Below are 22,118 nucleotides of genomic sequence, written 5' to 3'. Positions count from 1 at the left end.
TAATTTAACGGCAATTAGATGTACTTCTTCAGAGGGAGGAATGAGACAGCCAGGTGAGAGGGGGTCCTTGGAGAAATTCCAACCAGGCTGCCCACTGAGGTGGAGCCTTGGGAACTTCAAACCCTTTTTAGAGGGAGGAGCCTGGCCCATCCTCTTTCCTGTGTGGAACCTGGGATTCAATCAGCCTGGTGGGAAGTGCTCTAGCAGGGACTCTGGCCTAACCCTAGCGAGAGTTCCTGTTTCCCCCTTTCCTTCCTTTTCACCCAATAAAACCCTGTCTTACTCACTATTCAAATTGTCTGTGACCCTGAATTTTCATGGCCATGGGACAAGGAACTCATCTTTAGCTGAACTAAGGAAAAGTCCTGCAACATTAATACATACTGTGTAATTCCATTTATACAAAATTCTAGAGATTATACAACTAATCTGTGTCAGTGTGGCGGCTACCTTGGTGAAATGTTAACTAGGAGCAGGTACACAGAAGGCTTCTGGGGTTTTGAGAATGCGTATTTAGGTCTGAGTAGTAGTTACACAGGGGTATAAATATAACCGTAGAAATTCACTGCACTGTGCACTAAGATTTGTCAACTTTGATGTGTGTCATATCTCAACAAAAGGAGGAAAATAGCATCTCTATGAGAAAATAATTTAAGCTAAAAATGACTCTTGAAAAACTCAAAAACTCCATTCTTATTATATTTTTATAATGAGTACGAGTGACTATGTAACCATAATAAATAAGATTAAATTACTCACAATGTATGTAGGGAAGCCCCAGTAGGTGATTAGCAAAACAAGTCTCAAGATAGTGGAAAGGGGCTTTCCATTATGACAACTTTGGTTGGCTTATTGCTAAGTTGGAAACAGTATATATCTTATTTAAATTCATCTGAGGACTTAGCAAATATATGATGATTTCAAAGTAATAAACATATCACTTTGAAATGAACGGAATTCAACATTTCTAGCAACATTTCTGAAAGTCTTTCTACACTAAAAGCCTTTATAAAAATCAAATGCCATTTCATATCTTTAGCATACATGCTTTGTGGTGAAAAGCTGAAAAAAAAATAAAACTAAATGTGAATTATTTAGGTGTAAGATTTAAGGCACAATAATCTGAATACATGAATATTATGGATTCATTGCACAAAAATGGCAAGGCAGTGCAAATAGCTATCTCAAGGTGGAGATGTTCATTTCTTTAAGTATTAAAATACATATTTTAATATAAAGTAAAGAGCACTTTTGAGTAAATGTGCATGTATTTTGAAGAACTACAGAAAAGACTCAAATATCCAAATATTATGTCAAGTAGACAGAGGCAAAGCACCGTGTCATTTCAAAGGCTCTCTGGACCATTGCAAAAGTAATGACTAAAATTTCACCACAAAAAAAAAATGCACTGCTTTTTCCATTCATCCATCCATGAGCATTTAGGTTGTTTCCATGTCTTAGCTATTGTGAATAATGTTGCAATGAATATGGGGGTGCAGATATATCTTCACAAGGTAGGGATTTCATCTTTTTTGGATGTAGACCCAAAAGAGGGGTTGCTGGATCATATGATAGTTCTATTTTTAATTTCTTCAGAACCTCCATACTGTTTTCCATAATGGCTATACCAATCCACATCCCCACCAACAGTGTGCTAGAGTTCTCTTTTCTCCATATCCTTGCCACGTTTGTGTTATGTCTTGTCTTTTTGATAATAGCTATCCTTATAGGTATGAGGTAATGTCTCATGGTGGTTTGATTTGCATTTCCTTTATGATTAGTAATTTTGAGCACTTTTTCATATACCTGTTGGACATTTTTATCTCTTTTTTGTAGAAATATGTATTTTGATCCTTTGTCCATTTTTAAATCAGATTATTTGTTTTACTGAAATTGACTTTTAAAAATACTTTAAAAATTTCGTATATTAACCATCAGATAAGTAGTTTGCAATTATTTTTTCCCAGCCCATAGGTTGTCTTTTCACTTTGTTGATTACTTCCTTCACTGTGTATAAGTGTTTTAGTTTGACTTAGTCCCATTTATTTACTTCCACTTTTGTAGCCTGAGATTTTCATGTGATATCCAAAAATGACTGCCAAGGTCAATGTTGGGGAACTATTCCCCCATAACCGCTTCTGGGAGTTTTATGGTTTTTGTTATTACATTTAGACATTTTATCCAATGGAACATTATTCAGCCTTAAAAAAACAAAATCCTTCCATGTGCCACAGGATAGATAGACCTTAAGGACAGTATGCTAAGTGAAATAAGCCAGACACAGGAAAAAAAAATATTGTGTGATCTCACATGTGGAATATTTTTTAAAAGAGCTTAAATACACAGAGATAGAGAATAAAAGAGCATTTATCACTGGTGTGAGGTGGGGAGGAAATGGAGCAATGCACTTCAAAGGATACAAAATAGCAGATATGTAGGATAAATGTATCTAGAGATGGAATGTGCAACATAAGGACTAACAAAATACAATAAAATTGTATTGCATTTGAGATTTTCATTAAATAAGATTTAGCCACTCATTACAAAAATAAGTAACTATGTGAGGTGATAGGTGTGTTATTCTGTTCCCTACAGTAGTCATTTAATTATATCCATCCCATAATATGCTATAGACCTCAAATATACACAATAAAATTTATTTTTTAAATGTTTGTAATTTTTTTAAAAGATGCACTGCTTAGAGAACCTTAACAGATCTTTTTCAAAAGCAAATGCAAATGTTTCTAACAAATTCATACTAAGATGTTAATAACTATCAGCCCCACTTTCCTCCTGATTTGGCTTGAAGGACCGACCTGGGCAACTTACAGAGTTGGCGGGGGGTATTGAAAAGAGCCAAAGGGGCCCAGCACGGTGGCTCACGCCTATAATCCCAGCACTTTGGGAGGCCAAGGTGGGCAGATCATTTGAGGTCAGGAGTTCGAGACCAGCCTGACCAACATGGTGAAACCCCATCTCTACTGAAAATACAAAAAATTAGCCAGGTGTGGTGGCACATGCCTATAGTCCTATCCACTTGGGAGGCTGAGGCAAGAGAATCGCTTGAACCTGGGAGGCAGAGGCGGAGGTTGCAGTGAGCCAAGATCGCGCCACTACACTCCAGCTTGGGCAACAGAGTGAGACTCAGTCTGAAAAAAAAAAAAAGAGAGAAAAGAGGCAAAGGAAGGCAGCTAGATCATATTTGGGTATATCATTATTTTATCTAGATTACCTACAAAGAAAATACATACTTTAAAAAAGATGTTTACCCCTTCTCCTTCCAAAAATTAGAATCCTGAGCACCTAAGAACATAGTCATCCAAGAGGAGTTAAGATCACAAAGCCAGCCACTCAATGGTAGAGTGGAAAGAAAACACAAGTGTCCTATAACCAACTTTTCCCCCTCTGTATTGAACATTGCTTCTTAAATACATATTTTAAACAAAATAATAGCATACCTAAGAAATGATCTTCATTCTTTAGTAGAAGTGCATTATGCTCCCACTCTCAGTTTTAAACATGTGCTTAAACACACACACAGAAAATCACTTTTCCCCTTAATCTCTGTTTTATCCTACTGGTTTGACCTCCTATTGTATTGCTAGGCATTCTAATCTTAAGATAACATCACATCTTTTGTTAAACATTTTTCCTCTCATTGGTCTTATACTTTTTTTTTTTTTTTTGAGACGAAGTCTTGCTCTGTCGCCCAGGCTGGAGTGTAATGGCGTGATCTCGGCTCACTGCAACCTCTGCCTCCTGGGTTCAAGTGATTCTCCTGCCTCAGCCTCCCAAGTAGTTGGGATTATAGGCGCCTGCCACCACGTGCAGCTAATTTTTATATTTTTAGTAGACACAGGATTTCACCATGCTGGCCAGGCTGGTCTCGAACTCCTGACCTCAGGCAATCTGCCTGCCTCGGCCTCCCAAAGTGCTGGGATTACAGGCGTGAGCCACCGAGCCTGGCCAGGTCTGATACTTTCTATACCCATTCATATAAATCTTCAGTTTAATACAGTATTCATCAAAGGTATGTTGAAATCCCTCTTTTACACTTTTTTTTTTATTATTATTCCCTGAAAGTATGTTGAATTCCTTTTTTCTCCTCTCGAATGGCTAAGAGGCTCAGATCAGCTAAAATCCATTATTTTAATGTTTTGTTTCTTCAACTGATTTAATACCTGAAAGATCTGTGTATACTGCTCATACTCAGACTGAAAATGGACTAGTTGCTCTCTGGACACAGAGGCTTCTGGCCTTAGGAAAAGCCAGGGGATGAGGTCATTCCTTGGGTAATACAAAAACAAATGGGAAAATCAAAGTTATAGTCATCATGCAAAATAAATGTAAACGAGTTCTGTTATACTCTTTGCAGTTTAGTGAGGGTTCTTGTATTACTTATATTATACACCAGTTTGCTAATTGCAGGGAAAGAAAACATAATTTGTCTGGTCAAGATGTAATTTATATTTTAACTTTGCTAAAATGCACATATCTCCACACATCTGTACTTTAATAACAATGCATCATGAATAATACAATATGACAATATTCAATTAACTGTGACATAAGGCTTCCAAGAGGTAATGAGGGGCATACATTCAGAAGCCTGCCTGTCCACCTGATATCCAGGAAGGGTCCTACATGGCAAAGGTTGACCATCTTCCAAGAGGTCTCACAGGACAGGATTTATTGCTTTGGTGAATTTACCAGTGTCCAAGGTCTAGCCTTTGACCTTGCAGGCTTAGAAATCAGATTTTGACAACACAGAAAGCACAGATGCATTTCTCAGGAGCATGTACCCTCACACCTCCTCCCACTCATTCACACGGCTCCAGTCTCCCAGTTTTTCTTGCTATTTCTCCCATATGCCAAGCATGCCCCCGCCTCAGAGCCTGGGGACCAAGTGACTGCTTTCCAGTGTTCACGTGACTTGCCCTCACACTGCCTTCATGCCTCTGCTTAAATGTCCAATTCTTCCAAAGGAAAATACCTAGTTAGAAGCTACATTATTTATCTAATCATTGTGAAGCTTTCCTCCACTTTCAAAATTTAGGAGTTACAAAGTACATTTGTCAATGAAGGATTTTTACATGGTACCAATGTTGAACACAAAATTTCTTAAAAACACAAAATAAAATTCTCTATATAACAGCATACATTTTACTCTGAGTTTAAGCGTGAAGTGTTTGCGAACTAGTAAAAGCCACATTTTGGAATAATAGGTTTTTTCCCTCGTAATTCTTTGTAATTAATAGAAAACTACCTTAGAAGGGCTTATATGAATAGTTACAGGCCTAAATTTAAATGTATAATCAAGTCAATCTGGACACTTAAACTGAAGATTTATCATAATGAAAGGAAAATGTGTTATTTAAAAAGCATTCTGTCATTTCTATTTATTTAGCCTGTTTTTTTAAACTCTGGTTTTCTGTTTCTTATTGCTTTTTATGATGATATAGTACTTTTGCCTTAGAACAGATTAAAGAAAGTAGATGAAACTTTAATTATTTGATACATAGTCTATATTAGAGGAAAGAGTTTTAAGCAACTAATTAAAGCAAGTTTTGGGATTTTCTAGCATTGTATATATTTTAACACAATTCTCTTCCCCACCTTCTTTTGACAAGTAACTGAGCTGAAACTGTCACATTCAAATGGAAGTTCATTTGCAGTGGGAAAATAAACAAACATACCTTATCCCATGACCTCAATATAATAGGCAAATTGATGAAAGAATATGAAATGACTGAATTCCTAATACCTTCAAAATTTTAAAATTCAAGTTATTATTGAATCTCTCCATATTACTCTTAAATTCTGTCCCAACTGCGACAATTCCAGGTAACTATTAAACAAACCATAGAGTTAAGGTACAGCAATTAAAAGGTCCAGTCTATCCGTCATATATTTAGGTTTAATAGTAAACTGTTGACAACTTCACAGACTCCAGCCCTGAAACCCTAGACTCTCTCTCAGATTTGTTATATTTTATTTTTAGATGTAATCACTTCCCTCCGGTAAATGGTTAGTGACCACACGCACAGGTCTGCACATGAGGAAACTAAAAAGGGAACCTTGCGCTGTGAACCAGATACACAAGACACAAGAAGGGTCTCCTTCCAGGCCATGCCCAGTTTGTCATATTCTTCAATAATCCCTTTGACAGTGCTGTGCTGACATTTTCAATTAATGCAAACGATACTTGAGGTTAAGCAATTTCCATCACACACTCAGTACGTGTTGCTTTACGAACACCCTCTACCAAATAACATGATAAAAATAAACGTAATTTTTTCTTTTATTAATTTCCCTTAATGCTTCATGTTAAGTGAATCTTGTTAGACTTCAAATTAATTTTGAATTCACACTGTTGGGAAAATCTTTCAAAAGATTAATTCAGCAAAGTAAATTGGATCAGAATATATGCATTTTGGTAGTCCTATACATCATGTAACCTGATTAAAGAGTTGAGATACTAGAGCTACAAAAGCAAACATTCAGGGGAATCCCAAGATGGGGAAGTGTTAGTTATGCAAGATGATTACGTTCTAGACATCTGCTGTATGATACCGTGTTTATAATTAACAGTACTGTGTTATACACTTAAAAATTTGTTAAGAGGGCAGACTTCATATTAAGTGTTCTTATCACAATTTTAAAAAGTTACGAAAAGCAAACAATAAAATAAAATAACAAAAAAAAGGAACTTGGCATAAAATGGTGCATAAAATGCAAGGTAACCAGGCGAAAAGAAAAAAGAAAACCAAAATGTCTGTTAATTATCCCAAAGGTAAGTGTTTCTCTAAGAGTTTTCCTCAGATAATCCTGCATTAGATTCATCTGTGGAGCTTGTTAAAGACGTAAATTACCAAATCCCACCCCAGTACGACCTGCAAAATGGGAATATGCGATAGGAGGACTCAGGCATCAAATACGTCAGGTGATTCTTTTTCATGCTAAAATTGGAGAACCATTTATTTAGGTCCTTCAAATCTTTGCTATCATCAAGAACATTTACTACCCACTAGCATGTGCCTAAAAACTGTCCCTATTCAACCAAAGATTCATTCTTCCTTCTAACTAAAAAAGTCCTGTCGTATCAGATTAAATTGCAAAGCACATTACCTACTATATTTCTTTACAAAAAGGACAAATTCAGAAGAGTAGAAATAGTATCAGAATAAACTCCGCTGCTCTAACATCTTTTCCTTTTTTACATAGTTATAGTTGCCATGAGTCACAGCTGATTGATTTCCCACTGAAGAAAGAGTTTCCCCCCCAAATTGTATGACAGCCACAGGATGTCTTTTGTACAATAACAGAATATTCAAACTTTCATGTGGATTATTTTAGGAAATGCACCTTCTGCCAAATAATAAAAAATCATAAAGACTTACATAACACTCTGAAAGACTATGATGTGTTAGATCTTTATGAGTAATTATATTTTATGTGTGTCTCAAACTCAAAAGTCTCTCTAGAGTGCGTTTATACTTGTTTAGCAAAAATTATTGAAAAAATATTCAAAAGAATAGGCACAATAATACAGTCTCAGAGTACATAATCATATGTGATTATCATCAGAATACATTATATGTGATCGTTTGCACAGGAGAGATGAAGTTTCTCTTTCCCTAGCAAATGGCTTCTCCAATGTGTCTAATTCAACCTTGTAATATAAATTACATTTAGCTAAGTAACTTATACACACTCAATGTTCAAGAAAAGTCTTCCAAATTAACCACATAATCAATTTCAAAAAGCAGAGATGAAGGTAAATATTTCAAATTGCCCTTAAGCCTTTTGGAAATATTTATGAAAAGACTGATACATTTAATAATTGCAAATATTGTCTATTTAGTTCAAAAGATGCTCTAAAGATCTGTCAACCTTTTGTTTGCCTCATCTGAAATACCACAAAATGAACATATAATTAAACTACATTTCCTTTCATACCTCCTATCCGATTTTTCACTTTTTCCTAATTAAGATTAGATAAGTCCTTGTTAATCCTAATTAGTAATGAGTTTCCATACTTATAACTTGAATAATTATTGAAGAAGAAAGGGAAAGATACATAATGTCATATATACACACAGAGGCACACATGCATGTATGTATACTTGTAAATATTGAAGATGAAAGGAAACATAGACTAATATACTATGGATATGAAAAAAGTGAGGTAATTTTAGGAATTCCTAATGTGAATCATGGGAAGATCAATGGAAGAAAGCAATGAATTGTAATTTATTCTGTTATAGTACATTAATCTATGGCCTTTTCAATCTTAACAAGATTTGTTCTAATGACTTAAAGGCTATAAATAACATTTGGTGATTAGGCAAAGAGTTGGCCTGGATACCTGTCTTGTCCCTAATGGTCACGGAAGTGGAAGCAGGAAGCAGGAATATTGACATCCAAAGCCAAAGTTTCCAAGGGCCAGTGAGTCTCATTATGCCTTGAAACCATGTGAACAAGTGGCCACGGCTCTGCAACAGAAAAACAAAATTTGAATCAAATTTATTGTATGCAGCTCCTTTCAACATCTCCAGAAAATGTTACCAAAGCAAAACCAACGTTACATCATATATCATCATATAACAGGAAATATGATTATATATGCAATGGCGTATCTCAATATATACCTTAATCTGTATGATAAGAGCTCTGAAAAGATTTTCAGATTAGTTTCTAGTTAGTTATTGATGTCGATACAGCTTCTTATCAGTTAAATTTTCTCTGCTTTTAAATTTTTTTAAGCAACTACACTTACACTGACACTTTTTTATTTTTAAAAATTGTGGTCAAATACACACAATATAAAATTTATATTCATAACCATTTTTAAATACAAAGTTCAGTGGAATTAAATAAATTCATATTGCTGTGCAACCATCCCTGCCATCTGCAGAACTTTTTTCATTTTGCAAAACTGAAACTCTGTGCTCATTAAAAAATAATTTCCCATTTTCCTCTCCCCCAACTCCAAGCAGCCTTCATTCTACTTTCTTTCTCTATGATTTTGACTAATCTAGGTACTTCATATAAGTGGAATCATTCAGTATTTGTATCTGTATGACTTTATTTCACTTAACATATGTCCTAAAGGTTCGTCATGTTGCACATTGTTTCAGAACTTCCTCCTCTTTTAAAGCTGAATAATATTTCATTGTACATATATACCACATTTTGTCTGTTCATCCATCAATAGACATTTGGGTTGCTCGCATCTTTTGGCTATTGTGAACAATACTGCTATGAACATGGATATACAAATATCTGTTTGAGTCCCTGCTTTCAATTCTTTTGGGTATATACCCAGAATCAGAAGTAAAATTGTTAACAATACAATAATTCTATTTTTAATTTTCTGAGAAACCAGACTACTGTTTTCTATAACAGCTGCACGATTTTCATTCTTACTAACAATGCACAAGGGCTCCAATTTCTCCATATCCTAGATAATGCTTGCTATTTTGTCTTTTAAAAAATATATATATAGGCCGGGCGTGGTGGCTCACGCCTGTAATCCCAGCACTTTGGAAGGCCGAGGCGGGCGATCACAAGGTAAAGAGATTGAGACCATCCTGGCCAACATGGTGAAACCCCTTCTCTACTAAAAATATAAAAAAATTAGTCAGGCATGGTGGCGGGAGCCTATAGTCCCAGCTATTCGGAAGGCTGAGGCAGGAGAATCACTTGAACCCGGGAGGTGGAGGTTGCAGTGAGCTGAGATTGTGCCACTGCACTCCAGCCTGGGTGACAGAGTGACACTCCATCTCAAAAATAAATAAATAAATAAATAAATAAATAAATAAATAAAAGAAATAAATATATATGTATAATTACTATCCTAATGGGTGTCAGATGGTATCTCACTGTGCATTTGATTTGCATCTCCCTAAGTATTAGTGATGTTGAACATCTTTTCAGGTGCTTACCGATCATTTGTATATCTTCTTTGGAGACATGTCTATTCAACTCCTTTGCCCTTTGCCCTTTTATTTATTTATTTATTTTTCGGAGACACAGTTTCGCTCTGTAGCCCAGGCTAGAGTGCAGTGGCGCGATCTCGGCTCACTGCAACCTTCACTTCCCGGGTCCTGGTTCAGCAATTCTCCTGCCTCAGTCTCTCAAGTAGCTGGGATTACAGGCACGTGCCACTATGCCCAGCTAATTTTTGTATTTTTAGTAGAGATGGGGCAAGGCTGGTCTTGAACTCTTGACCTCGTGATCTGCCCACCTTGGCCTTCCAAAGTGCTGGATTACAGGCATGAGCCACCATGCCCAGCCTCCTTTGCCCATTTTTTTAATCCAGTTGTTTAAGTTGCCCATGCTTTTTGCATTGTATAATATACAATGATTCATATTATTAAAATATAATTATATTATTCACAATTCTGTTTTTTCTTCTGAATATCAGTTTTACATATTTTGGCTTAACTGATGTCATGTTTTCTATAAACTTAACTACATTGTTATTGGATTGAATAATCACTGTTACTGAAGTGATTACTGCCCATGTGAAAAGTAATCTTGCCTTATGTTTATAAAGAAAAAATGAATACATGCAATGTCTACCTCACCTGAGCCTGCCATTGACATCATATTTAATATTTATGTATTACCTCCAATAATTGTTTGTCTTTCTGAATGTACACTTCTACTCCTTTGGTACTGAAATAAAAGATTTAGTAAATAGGACCCCTGTAATGGAAAACTTAAACATCATTTAATTTTTTTAGTGAAGCAACTAATGTGGAAATAAATTGCAAGTGAAAATATAATGGCTCCCTCAGTGTATTTGGTAATTGCAGTATTATTAAAATAGCTATTCTAAGAGGTCTAAATATGCAAATAAATGCTATATCACTTGTGTGCCATCATTCAAAGTTTAATCAAGAGTCAAATATAAAAGAATTCATTATACCAGTGTCTAAATTCTATCGGTAGACACTGGAAAAAAACTAAAGCCACCATCTTCTTTGGTATTCTGTGTGTGCCAAATACCCTAAGATCAGCATTTTAAAATTAATTCAAGATTTCAGATCTTTCTGGATGAATAGCTAGAAGTGGCAATTGCAATATTAAAACTGTATGTGTAGTTCTAAATATCAAACAGCTGGTTTTAAGCCTTATTTCTTTTGAATTCTCTCATCTAGATATAGTCCCAATCCTCATATGACTTTGCAAAATTATCCTAGCTATTATTTCAAGTCAGTTGGTAACTGTTAAAGAAATTAATTCTATTTCAAAGGAATGAACTCATAAATATTTATCTGATTTTTAGAGAAATCCATGGTTATATTTTTAACCAAAAGTGATTTCTATTGGTTGATAAATTAGTAGTTTGGCACAGTGGTGACCATCATGGCTTCATGTCTTGACTCTGCTAATTATGGAAAAGCTAGGTACCTTCTCTAAGCCTTAATTTATTCATCTTCAAATTGGAAATAATACTAGGAATAAATTGTTTAATGCATGTGTATTATATAGGGCCTTAACTTAGTCAATATTCAAAAGGTACCTGATATTATAATTGTTTGCTGTACATATTAATAAACAATAATTGGAAAAATTTAGTTGTACCTGTCTCTTGAGCTTGAGGTTGATATTGATATTTGAACAATGGAGAAGTGTCAAAGCAGCCTAGAAATTTATGTTCACTGAAGCTTTGGTCCCTGTTAAAACAACAAAGAACCAGAGGGCTACAAAGCTATAAGCATATGAATTCGATCTTGACATCTCCTAATTACTTCCTTGAGCCACTTAGCTTCTATCTCATTTATCCGAAGTATTTGCAGAATAAGATTTATGGCTAGTTGACTAAATGTTCTAGTTATTGAAGAATTGCCATTCTACTACTCTACTGAAATGCCTCTCACCAATTTCAGCAGGAACTTGAAAGAAGAATCCTTTTCTCTTCCCTTCTTCAATTCTTGGTGGCACCTCCAATAGCCGACAACTCTTTCCTTCCTGAAACACTCTTTTATTGGCCTCCCTGATCTGACACTCTCTGGGATTTCCTTTTAAATATTCTCAGACCTTTCTTCTATCTGATTTCTTAATACTGGGATCTGTGAGCCCTCCTTTCCTCTCTTTATAATGTGATATATTTAGGTGATGTCACCATTCTCTTGGCTTTAAATATTATCTGTAAGATGATTAATCTAAAATTTACATCTCCCATCCAGTCCTCTTGACTGAACTTTAGACTGTGTGTCCAGCTGCCTATTCAAAATTCCCTCTTAGATGTCACACAGATATCTGTAACTTAATACATCCAAATAAATTCCTGATTTCCAACCACAACTTGTTCTTCTCATGCTCTTCTCAGTCTCAGTAATTACTACCCATCAAAATGATCAAACCAGAAACCCAAGGACCCCATTGATTCTTTTGTCTTCCTTATCCCCATCTCCTACTTCCAAACCATCAACAAGTCATGTCAGTGTTACCCCAAAAACATCTCACATTCACTTATTTCTCTTATTTCTCTGCCACTATCCCAGTACAGATCACCCTGGTCTAGACCCCTTAACAGCTTCCAATTCATTACTGAATTCATTCATTACTGAATTCTGACCACAATTATTCTCTACATAGCAGTAGATAACTTTTCTTAAAATGAAAGTTGGTTCATGTCACTTCCTTGCTTCAAACTTTTTAATGGCTTCCCATTGTACTTTGAATGTAGTCCAAAAGCTGTTCTACAGCCTAGAAGTCCCGAATAACCAGGCCCCTATCCACGTCTCCAGCCTCACATGGTACCATTCTTTCCAGTGATGAAATTGCCAGGCTGTTTTCAACCTCAGGGTTTTTGTGTATGTTATTTCCTCATCCTGGAACATTCTGTGTTCATCCTTCAGTTTTCAATTTAAATGTTACTATGTGGAAAAGCCCTTACCTGACCAAGAAGCACATTGGTCTCTAGCTTAGACATTATTTTTTCTGTATGCATATATTTATTGCTCCCCACTCAATTCTGAGTTCCATGAGAGCATGGACTATGTCTGTCTTGTCCATCACTGTATCCTAGGTGCCTTGCACAGTACTTGGAAAATCAGACACTCAATAAATATTTGTTGAATTTTTAAAAAGTAAGAGACTGCCAATTTACAAATCTTCAGATACAGTGAAATATACTTATTTTGGAATCTGTAGTGATAATTCAATATTTAAAAATAATTCTTAAGGCATTACAACATCTTATAATCTTTCAAGGGTCATTATCATGAATATTATTTCTCTTTGCACATTTCTTTTTTTTTTTTTTTAAGATGGAGTCTCGCTCTGTTGCCCAGGCTGGAGTGCAGTGGCGTGATCTCAGCTCACTGCAAGCTCCACCTCCCGGGTTCACACCAGTCTCCTGCCTCAGCCTCCCGAGTAGCTGGGACTACAGGCACCCACCACCACACCCGGCTAAATTTTTGTATTTTTAGTAGAGATGGAGTTTCACCATGTTAGCCAGGATGGTCTCGATCTCCTGACCTTGTGATCTGCCTGCCTTGGCCTCCCAAAGTGCTGGGATTACAGGTATGAGCCACCACACCCAGCCTCTCTGCACATTTCTAGAATGTGTTCACTATTTGAGGGTTCTATTATTCAGATCCTGATAAAATGGCAGTGTAGCCCCACTCAGCTAGAAACATTTGAAAAACTTTTCATCAAGGTCTCAAAATAAATCCTTGTATATGTTTTAAAAACAAATTATTCAGATCGTAAACCTTGCTGGAGGCACTGGCAGGTTGACCTCAACACAACTGACAAGGGCAAAGTTTCCCTTGTGTCTTTCTGAACCTCTCCTTTTCCTGACCAGAAACCTCTCATCATCCCCTGACACCTGCTGTTCTCAGGCTTCTTCTTGATGCTCTGAACACATCTCTGGTACCTTCCCTGGATTTCTCAATTATTGGCTTTGTCCACAACCTCCTTGCTCATCAAAACTTGCCACATTTCCTTCCTGTCCCCACAGGTCCCAGCTAGGTGATTATCAAGATAGATTTACAAATGAACCAAGCCAGTGTTGTCAGATTTTAATGTGTTGCTCCTCCCAGATAAAAGTTAAGCTATAATATAGATCTTTAATGCTTTCTCAATGGAGTGGCTAATGAAGAACCTCAAGCTAATATATGTGGATCCTGAGGTTTCTTAAGGCCCTCAATTTTCTCAAACTTGTCCAAAGATGGCTCACAGTACATATTAAGAAGGCTATGGAGAATATTGGTGCTATGATTTGAATGTGTTGCCCAAATTTCATGTGTTAGAAACTTAATCCCCAATGTCACAGTATTAAGAGGTGGGGTCTTTAAGGCGTTGGGTTAATTATCATGAGGGTGGGTCTGTTATAAAAGCCAGTTTGGCTCTCAGTGTGCACCTCCTGCCTTCTGCCATTTTATGACACAGCACAAAGGCCCCCACCAGATGAAGCTGCCTGATCTTGAACTTTTCAGCCTCCAGAACTGTGAGCCAAAAGAAACCTCTTTTATTTGTAAGTTACCCAGTCTTAGGTATTGTGTTATTGCAACAGAAAATGAACTAAGACAATTGGTCACATATGGTCTCATTTTCTGAAGTAGAATTTATTTTATATATTATGTTTTATTTTAATACTCATAGTAACTCGAGAGTCAGGCATGGCTGCCCAAAACATTAACAGGGTGCAGGGCAAGAGGTCTGCATACCATATGTTTAAATATTTGAAAGTTAAAATAAAGCTAATATCACTCATAAAAAATAATATGCTTTCTCATTTTACTTCAGCAAATACCTTCATAAAGTCTTGAAAGTCCATGTCAAGTTAGAATGTAACAGAGCAGGTGATATGGGATGAGTCAGCCTCTGGCCTGAACCAAAGTTCATCCCTCATTTTTTTTCTTTCTTGGGTCCATCTGAAGCTTGAAAAGCCTTATACACGCATATGTAAATATGCCAGTAAGTCAAAGTTGTGTCCATAATGCCTGCAAACAGCTAACTCTTGACCATTCCTTGGGCCTAGGAGTGTTTACAACTGTGGTCTTTCCCTGGGAAGATGGACCCAAGGACAGGGTCTGTTAGACTCTGCAGGGGATTAAGGATCATTTTTTTTCAGGGAATTTCAGGATCTTGGTTATCCAGAGACTGGTCTAGAAGCTCAGGTTTTAGGCGGACAGGTCCCCTTAGCTCTGTAAACTCCTAACCCTGAGAGCAGGTGCACATCCAGAGCAAGACTATAGTGGGGTGTTCTAAAATGTAGGGTCCAGAGCAGGCCTAATGTTGGTACTGAAGACAGGTATTAGATCCCCATATTACAGACAAAAAACACTAAAGCTCATAGAATAATCCCAAAGCCTGGGATTCAAGTCCAAGTCTGCCTGACTAAAATGCTTTTACTGTTATACCATGATGTTTTCTCTCAGGATGTGGGACAGACCTATCACATTCCTACATGCATTCTCTTAAATTTTCAGCTATTTCTATCAAGATTCTGGCCAGACCCCAGAGAGTTCCCCAGTGCTACAAAGCACCAAAATCACAATGGTGAGTGTGCCCAGCACTGGCAGTCTTGAGTAGACAACATTGATAGAGCCTATAAAGCCTTAAAATCATTCAGACAGCCCTCCCTGTAATATATTTCTTATGGCAACAAAGAGATAATAAGTGGCTGAAGGCCTAGCCCTAACCTCTACCCCATTCCATTATTCTCACCATCATTTGCCATATGGAATAATTTTGGGTACCAGTCGGGTAAGTGAATTTTAAAACGCCATTGTCCCTTCAACTTCCTTAATCTAGCTCTTGAAATCATTAAGGCACCTATCCAAACCAAGGATATTTGAATAAGGATATAGATTTTTTTAAGTTCTTATTAATCTTTATTTGTATATAGAAAACACAAAATGAATAGAGAGGGACATTAAGAAACCTTAATCATTACTCATTACCATTAATCATAGGCATTAAGAAACCTCATCCTATCAATAGATATTCTATCGATATCTATTGATATCCTATTAATAGCTGGCCTCTAGATAGCCTATTGATACCTATTGATAGGATGAGGTTCCACTATGTAACAATCACTGAGGATAAATCAGTGAGCCAAATAGGGAAAGTCCATTGTGCCACTCTGGTCACAGAGCTCAAAAATAAACAAATATCATGTTTTCTTTGAGAGACACTAAGGAGTAAAAACGAAAAACAAAAAACAAACAAAAAAAACAAACAAAAAACAAAGAATAACATGTACAGCCGGGCATGGTGGCTCACGCCTGTAATCCCAGCACTTTGGGAGGCCAAGGCAGGCAGATTGCCCGATGTCAGGAGTTCGAGACAAGTCTGGCCAATATGGTGAAACCCCGTCTCTACCAAAAATACAAAAATTAGCCAGGTGTGGTGACAGGCGCCTGTTGTCCCAGCTACTCAGGAGGCTGAGGCAGGAGAATCACTTGAACCTGGGAGGCGGAGGTTGCAGTGAGCTGAAAGATCACAGCACTGCACTCCAGCCTGGGCGACAGAGCAAGACTCCGTTTTAAAAAAAAAAAAAAAAAAAAAAAATGGTGGACTTGCTAAATAAGATGGTCAGGAGCCTCTCAGCACCAGTTTTCGAGCCAAATCAAATCTGCCTGTGAAACATTAACATTTTTACTGTTATGCCATCTAACAATTTAAAGTGTTATTTGTACATCTTTGAAACTTGGTGTTAGGTAAAAGGTCAGAGTGTTAAAGCCAACACTGAAATAGAAAATAATATGGAAAGGAACCATGAAAAAAGAGAGAAAGAGGAGGAAATAGAAAGAGAACACTTATTTGCTTTACATAGGTTGTTACATTTAATGTACATGGCATCTCGACTCTCAAAAATGTAGATTTAATTTGTTAAATGACTCAAAGAACTCATGTTTTCAGAGCATTTATTATAAAGGGAAATAATGTGTGACTGTGTAGAAGGTTGATTTTTAAATCAAAACTTCTTGACCACTATCCAGTATGCCTATACATACATAACTCCACCAGGAATATCTGGGCATACTGTTATGAAGTGACACATTGTGTAAATAAGCAAAAACAACAGGTGTTACACATCTGTTCTTTCACCAATCTTTAGAATCTGTCTTTAGTGAAGCTATAGTAGAGTCTGTAAACTATTAGAGAAAACCAGCTAAAGAGCCAAGCCTATAGAGTAAAAAATTCAAGCCAATAATCAGGCAAAATATACCTAAGAGTTTACGACTAGGTCTAGCATTATTCCTTAGTTTTATCAGTGGCTGGAGTAATTAAATTGAAGTAAGTTTGCAGATGTCTTTTGCAATTTAGGCAAAGTTTCTGCCCTCATTATATTCTACAGAAACCTCATGACCTACACATTTTAATTACAGGCATCATCATTAACTTAGGAACTCAAGTTGAAAATTTCAAAATCATCTTCAATTTATTCACCCCCTCCCCATATCAAATCTCTGTCAAAGTCTATTAAATCTATTTGTAAACGTCTTTTGAATCCATACCAACTTTCTCATCCTCGCTGAAACTGCCTTAGTTCACGTTTTTACCATTCCTAATCTGGAAAATTGCAATAGACTCCAAACTGGATTCCTTTTCTCCATCTTGTTCCCTTTATTTCCACCTCCCAAATTCTCAAGAATTCTATTTCTAAAACAAAGACCTAGTCACTTAACTGCCCTGCTCAAAGTTTTCTGATGGCTCTTCATTGCCCACTCCAAAGTGAGGCACTCAAGGCTCTTTTACAGTGGGGCCTCAACTCATCTGTCCAACCACCTGTCCTGCTATCTCCTTCCAAACACTCTCCGCCATCAAATTATTGACAATTCACAGGTTTCCGCACGTGCTTTTTTGGCTACTGGAAAGTCTTTCCAATCCTCTCCGATCTGGAAAACACTTACTCTGCCTTCAACGTGCAGCTCAAATGCCATGTCCTCTGTGAAGTCTGTGAGAATCATACCAGGGAGAGTTCACTACTCACTGTCCTGTGATTCAACAGAGCTCAATACCCACTTATGCTTCTGCACACTTTATACTGCACTGCTGTAACTCCTTTGCATTCTTTCTCTTCCCTATATTGAACATCTTGGAGAAAACAGATTGCATTTTATTTATCTGTGTCTTCTTTAAACTTGACATTTAGTAGGTATTCATGTGATCAATCTGTAGAATGATACAGTCTAAGGCAATACATTTGGACTAAAAATAAACAAATGAAAGGTTGGGAACCATTAAGTAATATAGACAGGTATGGACTTAACATCTGTAGAATGATGGGCATAAAGAAAAGAATGATGGAGAAATAGAGTAAAAATTACTAAAAGAATGGTCACTGAACATAATTTCAGTTACTTAGTGGGACAAAAAACAGTACTATTGAAGTTGCTCTCTGCCTCCATGGAAAGCATACTCCCTAGTTCCTAATGTTTGTACTACTTTGAAATATGTCCAACTCTATTACGTTTCCTCAGTTTTGTTATTCCTTCTGTTACTTCCAAACTAGTGTCTACATTCCAGAGGGTCTCAAACATGGGATTCCCTTTGAGCACACTTAACCTATTCTCTCCATTCTCATCAACTTGTCTGTTTTACCGACTTACTTCTCTGAACTATGATTTGTTTCCATCAACTTTTCCGTTACCATTCGGAATTTCAACCATCACAACTGACCTACATTTTTTTCTGATTACAATTCTCTTGCTCTGTTGTTTTCCACAGATATATCTACATCAATGATCCAATATCATCTTAAATTAATATATAATATATGGCCATATTTTCAAATTCATCCATTTTTCCCATTTGTTTTTCAATTTGAAGGGCTCTACTGGTTTTCTGACCTAATAATCTTAAAACTTCACAATTACTTTTGATTTCTCTTAAAGAGAGGAGGTCAGAAATCCTTTGTGCTTCATAACATATGCATAGATAAGAGAGGCCTAATAGTCCACTCTGCATACATCATCTTTCTATCAAATTTAATATGCAACTTGCTCACCTGATTATTTTATTATTGGCTTACAAAATAACACCCTAAAAAGCCTATTGCTTCTTAGCCAGTCCTTTCCAATCTCTCCTTGGCAGGTGCTATCTGCTCTACTCATCTCAGATTTCATCCCTGCTTGGATTTTCTGTCTTACCAGGCACATGACTGTTTGCTCCTACCTCTAAGCCTTCACACATGCAATTCCTTCTGGCTGGAATGCCCTCCCTGCTGGATCTCTTCTGCTAAGCTAGTTATTCTCTGCCTGTTTAAGATGTACATCCTCAATGTGGCCTGCCTCAGATGACTCAATTCTGGTCCTATTCATTCTGGGTTTTTTTTTTTTTTTCCAGCATCTTTTCAGGGTTATATATTAGCATATCTATAGCCCTGCTTCCTTGCATTTCAGTTTATTTTTCATTCTTCACTTGAATTTTCATTTGTGATGCCACTTAGTCACACTACCATGGTTTCTAACTTCATATCTTCTTCCGCCTCTAGAACCACTGACTCTGTGTACCCACATTGGCATTTCCGCCTGCTGGAGAAAATAAACTAAAATTGCAGCAGGAGAGATTAAACTGGAAGACCAAAAAGTAGATGGAAATTTTCCATTTTTGGAAAATACCAACAGCTCCCATCTGTTTTGGATGGTTTTCTAGGATGAGAATGATTCAGATATAGAGATGATGTCCCAATTGTGGTAATAATCACATTTGGGTTTCTTTCACCTTTTTGCTCTTTCTTAGACCTGTCCATTTCAGTTTCATGTTCACTTTCCTGCTCTTTTGCCATACTGTCTTCCTCCTTTCCCAGGAAACCCTATTTAGGTCCCTTAGCACTTAGAGAGCTCAGTAGGACAAAACCTAACGGAAGCACCTGACAGTTACTTTCTCCACTTTCTATCCCCTAGAGAGAGCATAAATTTTCTACCTCTGGGGGTCACTCTACTCTTTTTCATCCTGAAGAGATATTCCTACACAAAAACCCTGTCAGCCCTCCTCAGGAAGGGGCATTTATGCATGTTTTTCACCACTGGAATACCTAAATATCTCAGCTTTGCAGGCCCATATCAAAGATCTCTCTACTTGGAGAGGGTCCTGCAAGTTTCCCACCACTCAACAACCAGGAGATGCCAAGACCACACATACGAGCAGGGGCTCTTTTCTTTCTTTTTTTCCCTTTAGTCTCCTAAAGAATTATAGCAGTGTTTGATTCGGGCAGAGGGGGAGACATTGGTGTTCTCTCCTTTTTTTGGGGGGTGGTGGGTGGTTGAAAACAGATATTGGTGTGCGTTTGTTTCATCTCCTCCATTAACAGGCACATGTAAATTCCCCTAGAGCAGAGCGATTATCCTCACATCTTAATCCTCCTCAGACTTATCCAAGCAGAAGATGGGACTGAGTCGTCTTGGAATTGGGGGTTGAGGGAGGTGGCGCAATTTATTTCCCTTACTCTTCCATCTCCCAATCTCAAGCTGTGGCCCATGATCACTCCCTTGCCTCTATTCCCGGATTGTTCTATTAAAACTACTTATTATCAGCATTCTGGGCCCTCCTCTTTTTGCTCTCCAGCCCACTGTCCCCTGAGGCTGACAAGGCACGCTGGTCCCCTCTGCCTCTTCACCTTCTCATCACATGAAGCTCCTCGGGGGCTCCTGTGTCACCCGCCTGTCCCCCAGCTCCTCTGCCCACCCTCTTGCCGGCTTCCCGCTCCCTCTGTAACCTCTAAGGGGGTTCGCTTACGCGCCCGCCTGCTCTCGGGGAGCTGCCGTGCCCGACGGCGTGCTTGGTTCCGGGCCAACAAACTTCCTCGCGACCCTGCAGCGCCCTAGCTGGGCCGCCCGGTGCCGCCTCCTGGTTCCTGGCCGCTGTGGCGGCGGCGCCGGCGCGCTCTCGGCGGTGGCCGCGGGACTCTGACAGCGGAGGCGGCGGAGGCTGGGGCCGCGTCTTCCTCGCGCCGCGACTGGGACGTTCCGGCGGCGGCGACGGCGGCGGTGGCTGCAGCGAGGACTGCGGGGACGGCGGCGGCGCTGTGGCCGGCCGCGCTGCGCATGCTGCAGGGTAATTAAGGAACAGGGCCGGACGCTCCGGGACGTGGTGGGGCTGGAGTCCGGGAATCCCCGCCCGCGCCCGCGCCGCCCCCCAGAAGCCGGGCTTGGGAAAAACAACCGCATGTGGAGTAGGTAACCCCGGGCCCGAGGGCACCGCACCGGAACCCCGCGTCTCTTAGCTTACGCCGCTTAACTGGCTGCCTCGCTTCCAGGGCTAACACCGTCAAAAAAAAAAAAAAAAAAAAAAAAAAAAAAAAAAAAAAAAGCGCTCTAACGGCATGAATTGATAGTGAGTTTGTTTTGCTCCTTTAACCCCCCATTTTTTTTGTAATGTATTTGATGTCTGTCCCTACCCGCATCAGCAGTGCTCCATAGTTCCGCTTCACAGACACACATAGCCAGAAAAACCACCTAGAAAAGTGTAACGCATGAAGCCTGCATCATGTGAAAATAGGAACACGAACTACATGGTATGTACCACATGAGAGTGGCCGTCTCCTGCCAAACGTTTTTGGTCCCATCCTTAAGGCACCTATGGGAACGTATGCAGGTGTGCATTAATTATCCACCTAAACATATTTCCATGTGTAGCACAGTTTTTACATTTTCTTGAAAAGCAGATGCACACAGATAACTAGAAACACGAGCAGATGACATAGCCCGGGCATGTGTGAGAGGGCAAGTGCAGAGCCAGTCGCAAAGCCGCGCAGCTTACCTTGAATTCGTATTTGAGCCCCTCAGAGGCGCAGTGGAGTCCGGACAGGGCTGCGGCACCGCCGAGGAGTGAGCTCCCTGCGAGTGGGGAAGGGGGACGCATCTCTGCCCTTATTAGTCTCTCCCAGTGTGACCCTCCCACTCCGCGAGGACAGAGGACTCTGCAAGAAGGTACTCAGCCAACTCAGGCACAGGTTTTCTTTAATGACAGCGATGTCGCCTTAGAGCTGGGAGTAATGCCTTTCAGGTTTATGTTTTACTAGCAGTTTCACAGATAAAATGATGGTTGGATGCAAATGCCTAGAGTTTCTCACTTCTGATCATGAAGTGTCTTCAAAGTATTATTGCATGTGGCAAACGTTCACGAGTAGGTAATTGGCT

At 38.5% G+C, this 22,118-nt stretch overlaps 1 protein-coding gene across 5 annotated transcripts in view; it reads right to left on the bottom strand.

Moving 5' to 3' along the window:
• COL19A1 (collagen type XIX alpha 1 chain) overlaps nt 1-21,856 on the bottom strand; it is a 356,800-nt gene extending 334,944 nt beyond the window's left edge. For 2 of the 5 annotated variants that reach the window (XM_054492353.2, XM_054492351.2), the window contains exons 1-2: nt 21,739-21,856; nt 8,369-8,495 (exon numbers count right to left, since the gene is read on the bottom strand). In XM_054492353.2, coding sequence (XP_054348328.2) covers nt 8,369-8,495; nt 21,739-21,840 — 229 coding nt within the window. In that variant the 5' untranslated portion in view covers nt 21,841-21,856. Of the gene's footprint in view, nt 1-8,368; nt 8,496-11,595; nt 11,664-20,715; nt 20,996-21,738 lie in introns of those variants that run through there. The other 3 variants (XM_063666306.1, XM_063666305.1, XM_063666304.1) reach the window with 3 other exon arrangements.
• Nucleotides 21,857-22,118: the final 262 nt, after the last annotated feature.

Source organism: Pongo pygmaeus, chromosome 5 (assembly GCF_028885625.2).
Source record: "Pongo pygmaeus isolate AG05252 chromosome 5, NHGRI_mPonPyg2-v2.0_pri, whole genome shotgun sequence".
NCBI classification, from domain to species: Eukaryota; Metazoa; Chordata; class Mammalia; order Primates; family Hominidae; genus Pongo; species Pongo pygmaeus.
The sequence above is the reverse complement of the archived record's forward strand: the minus strand, read 5'-3'. Positions and strand labels throughout refer to the sequence as shown.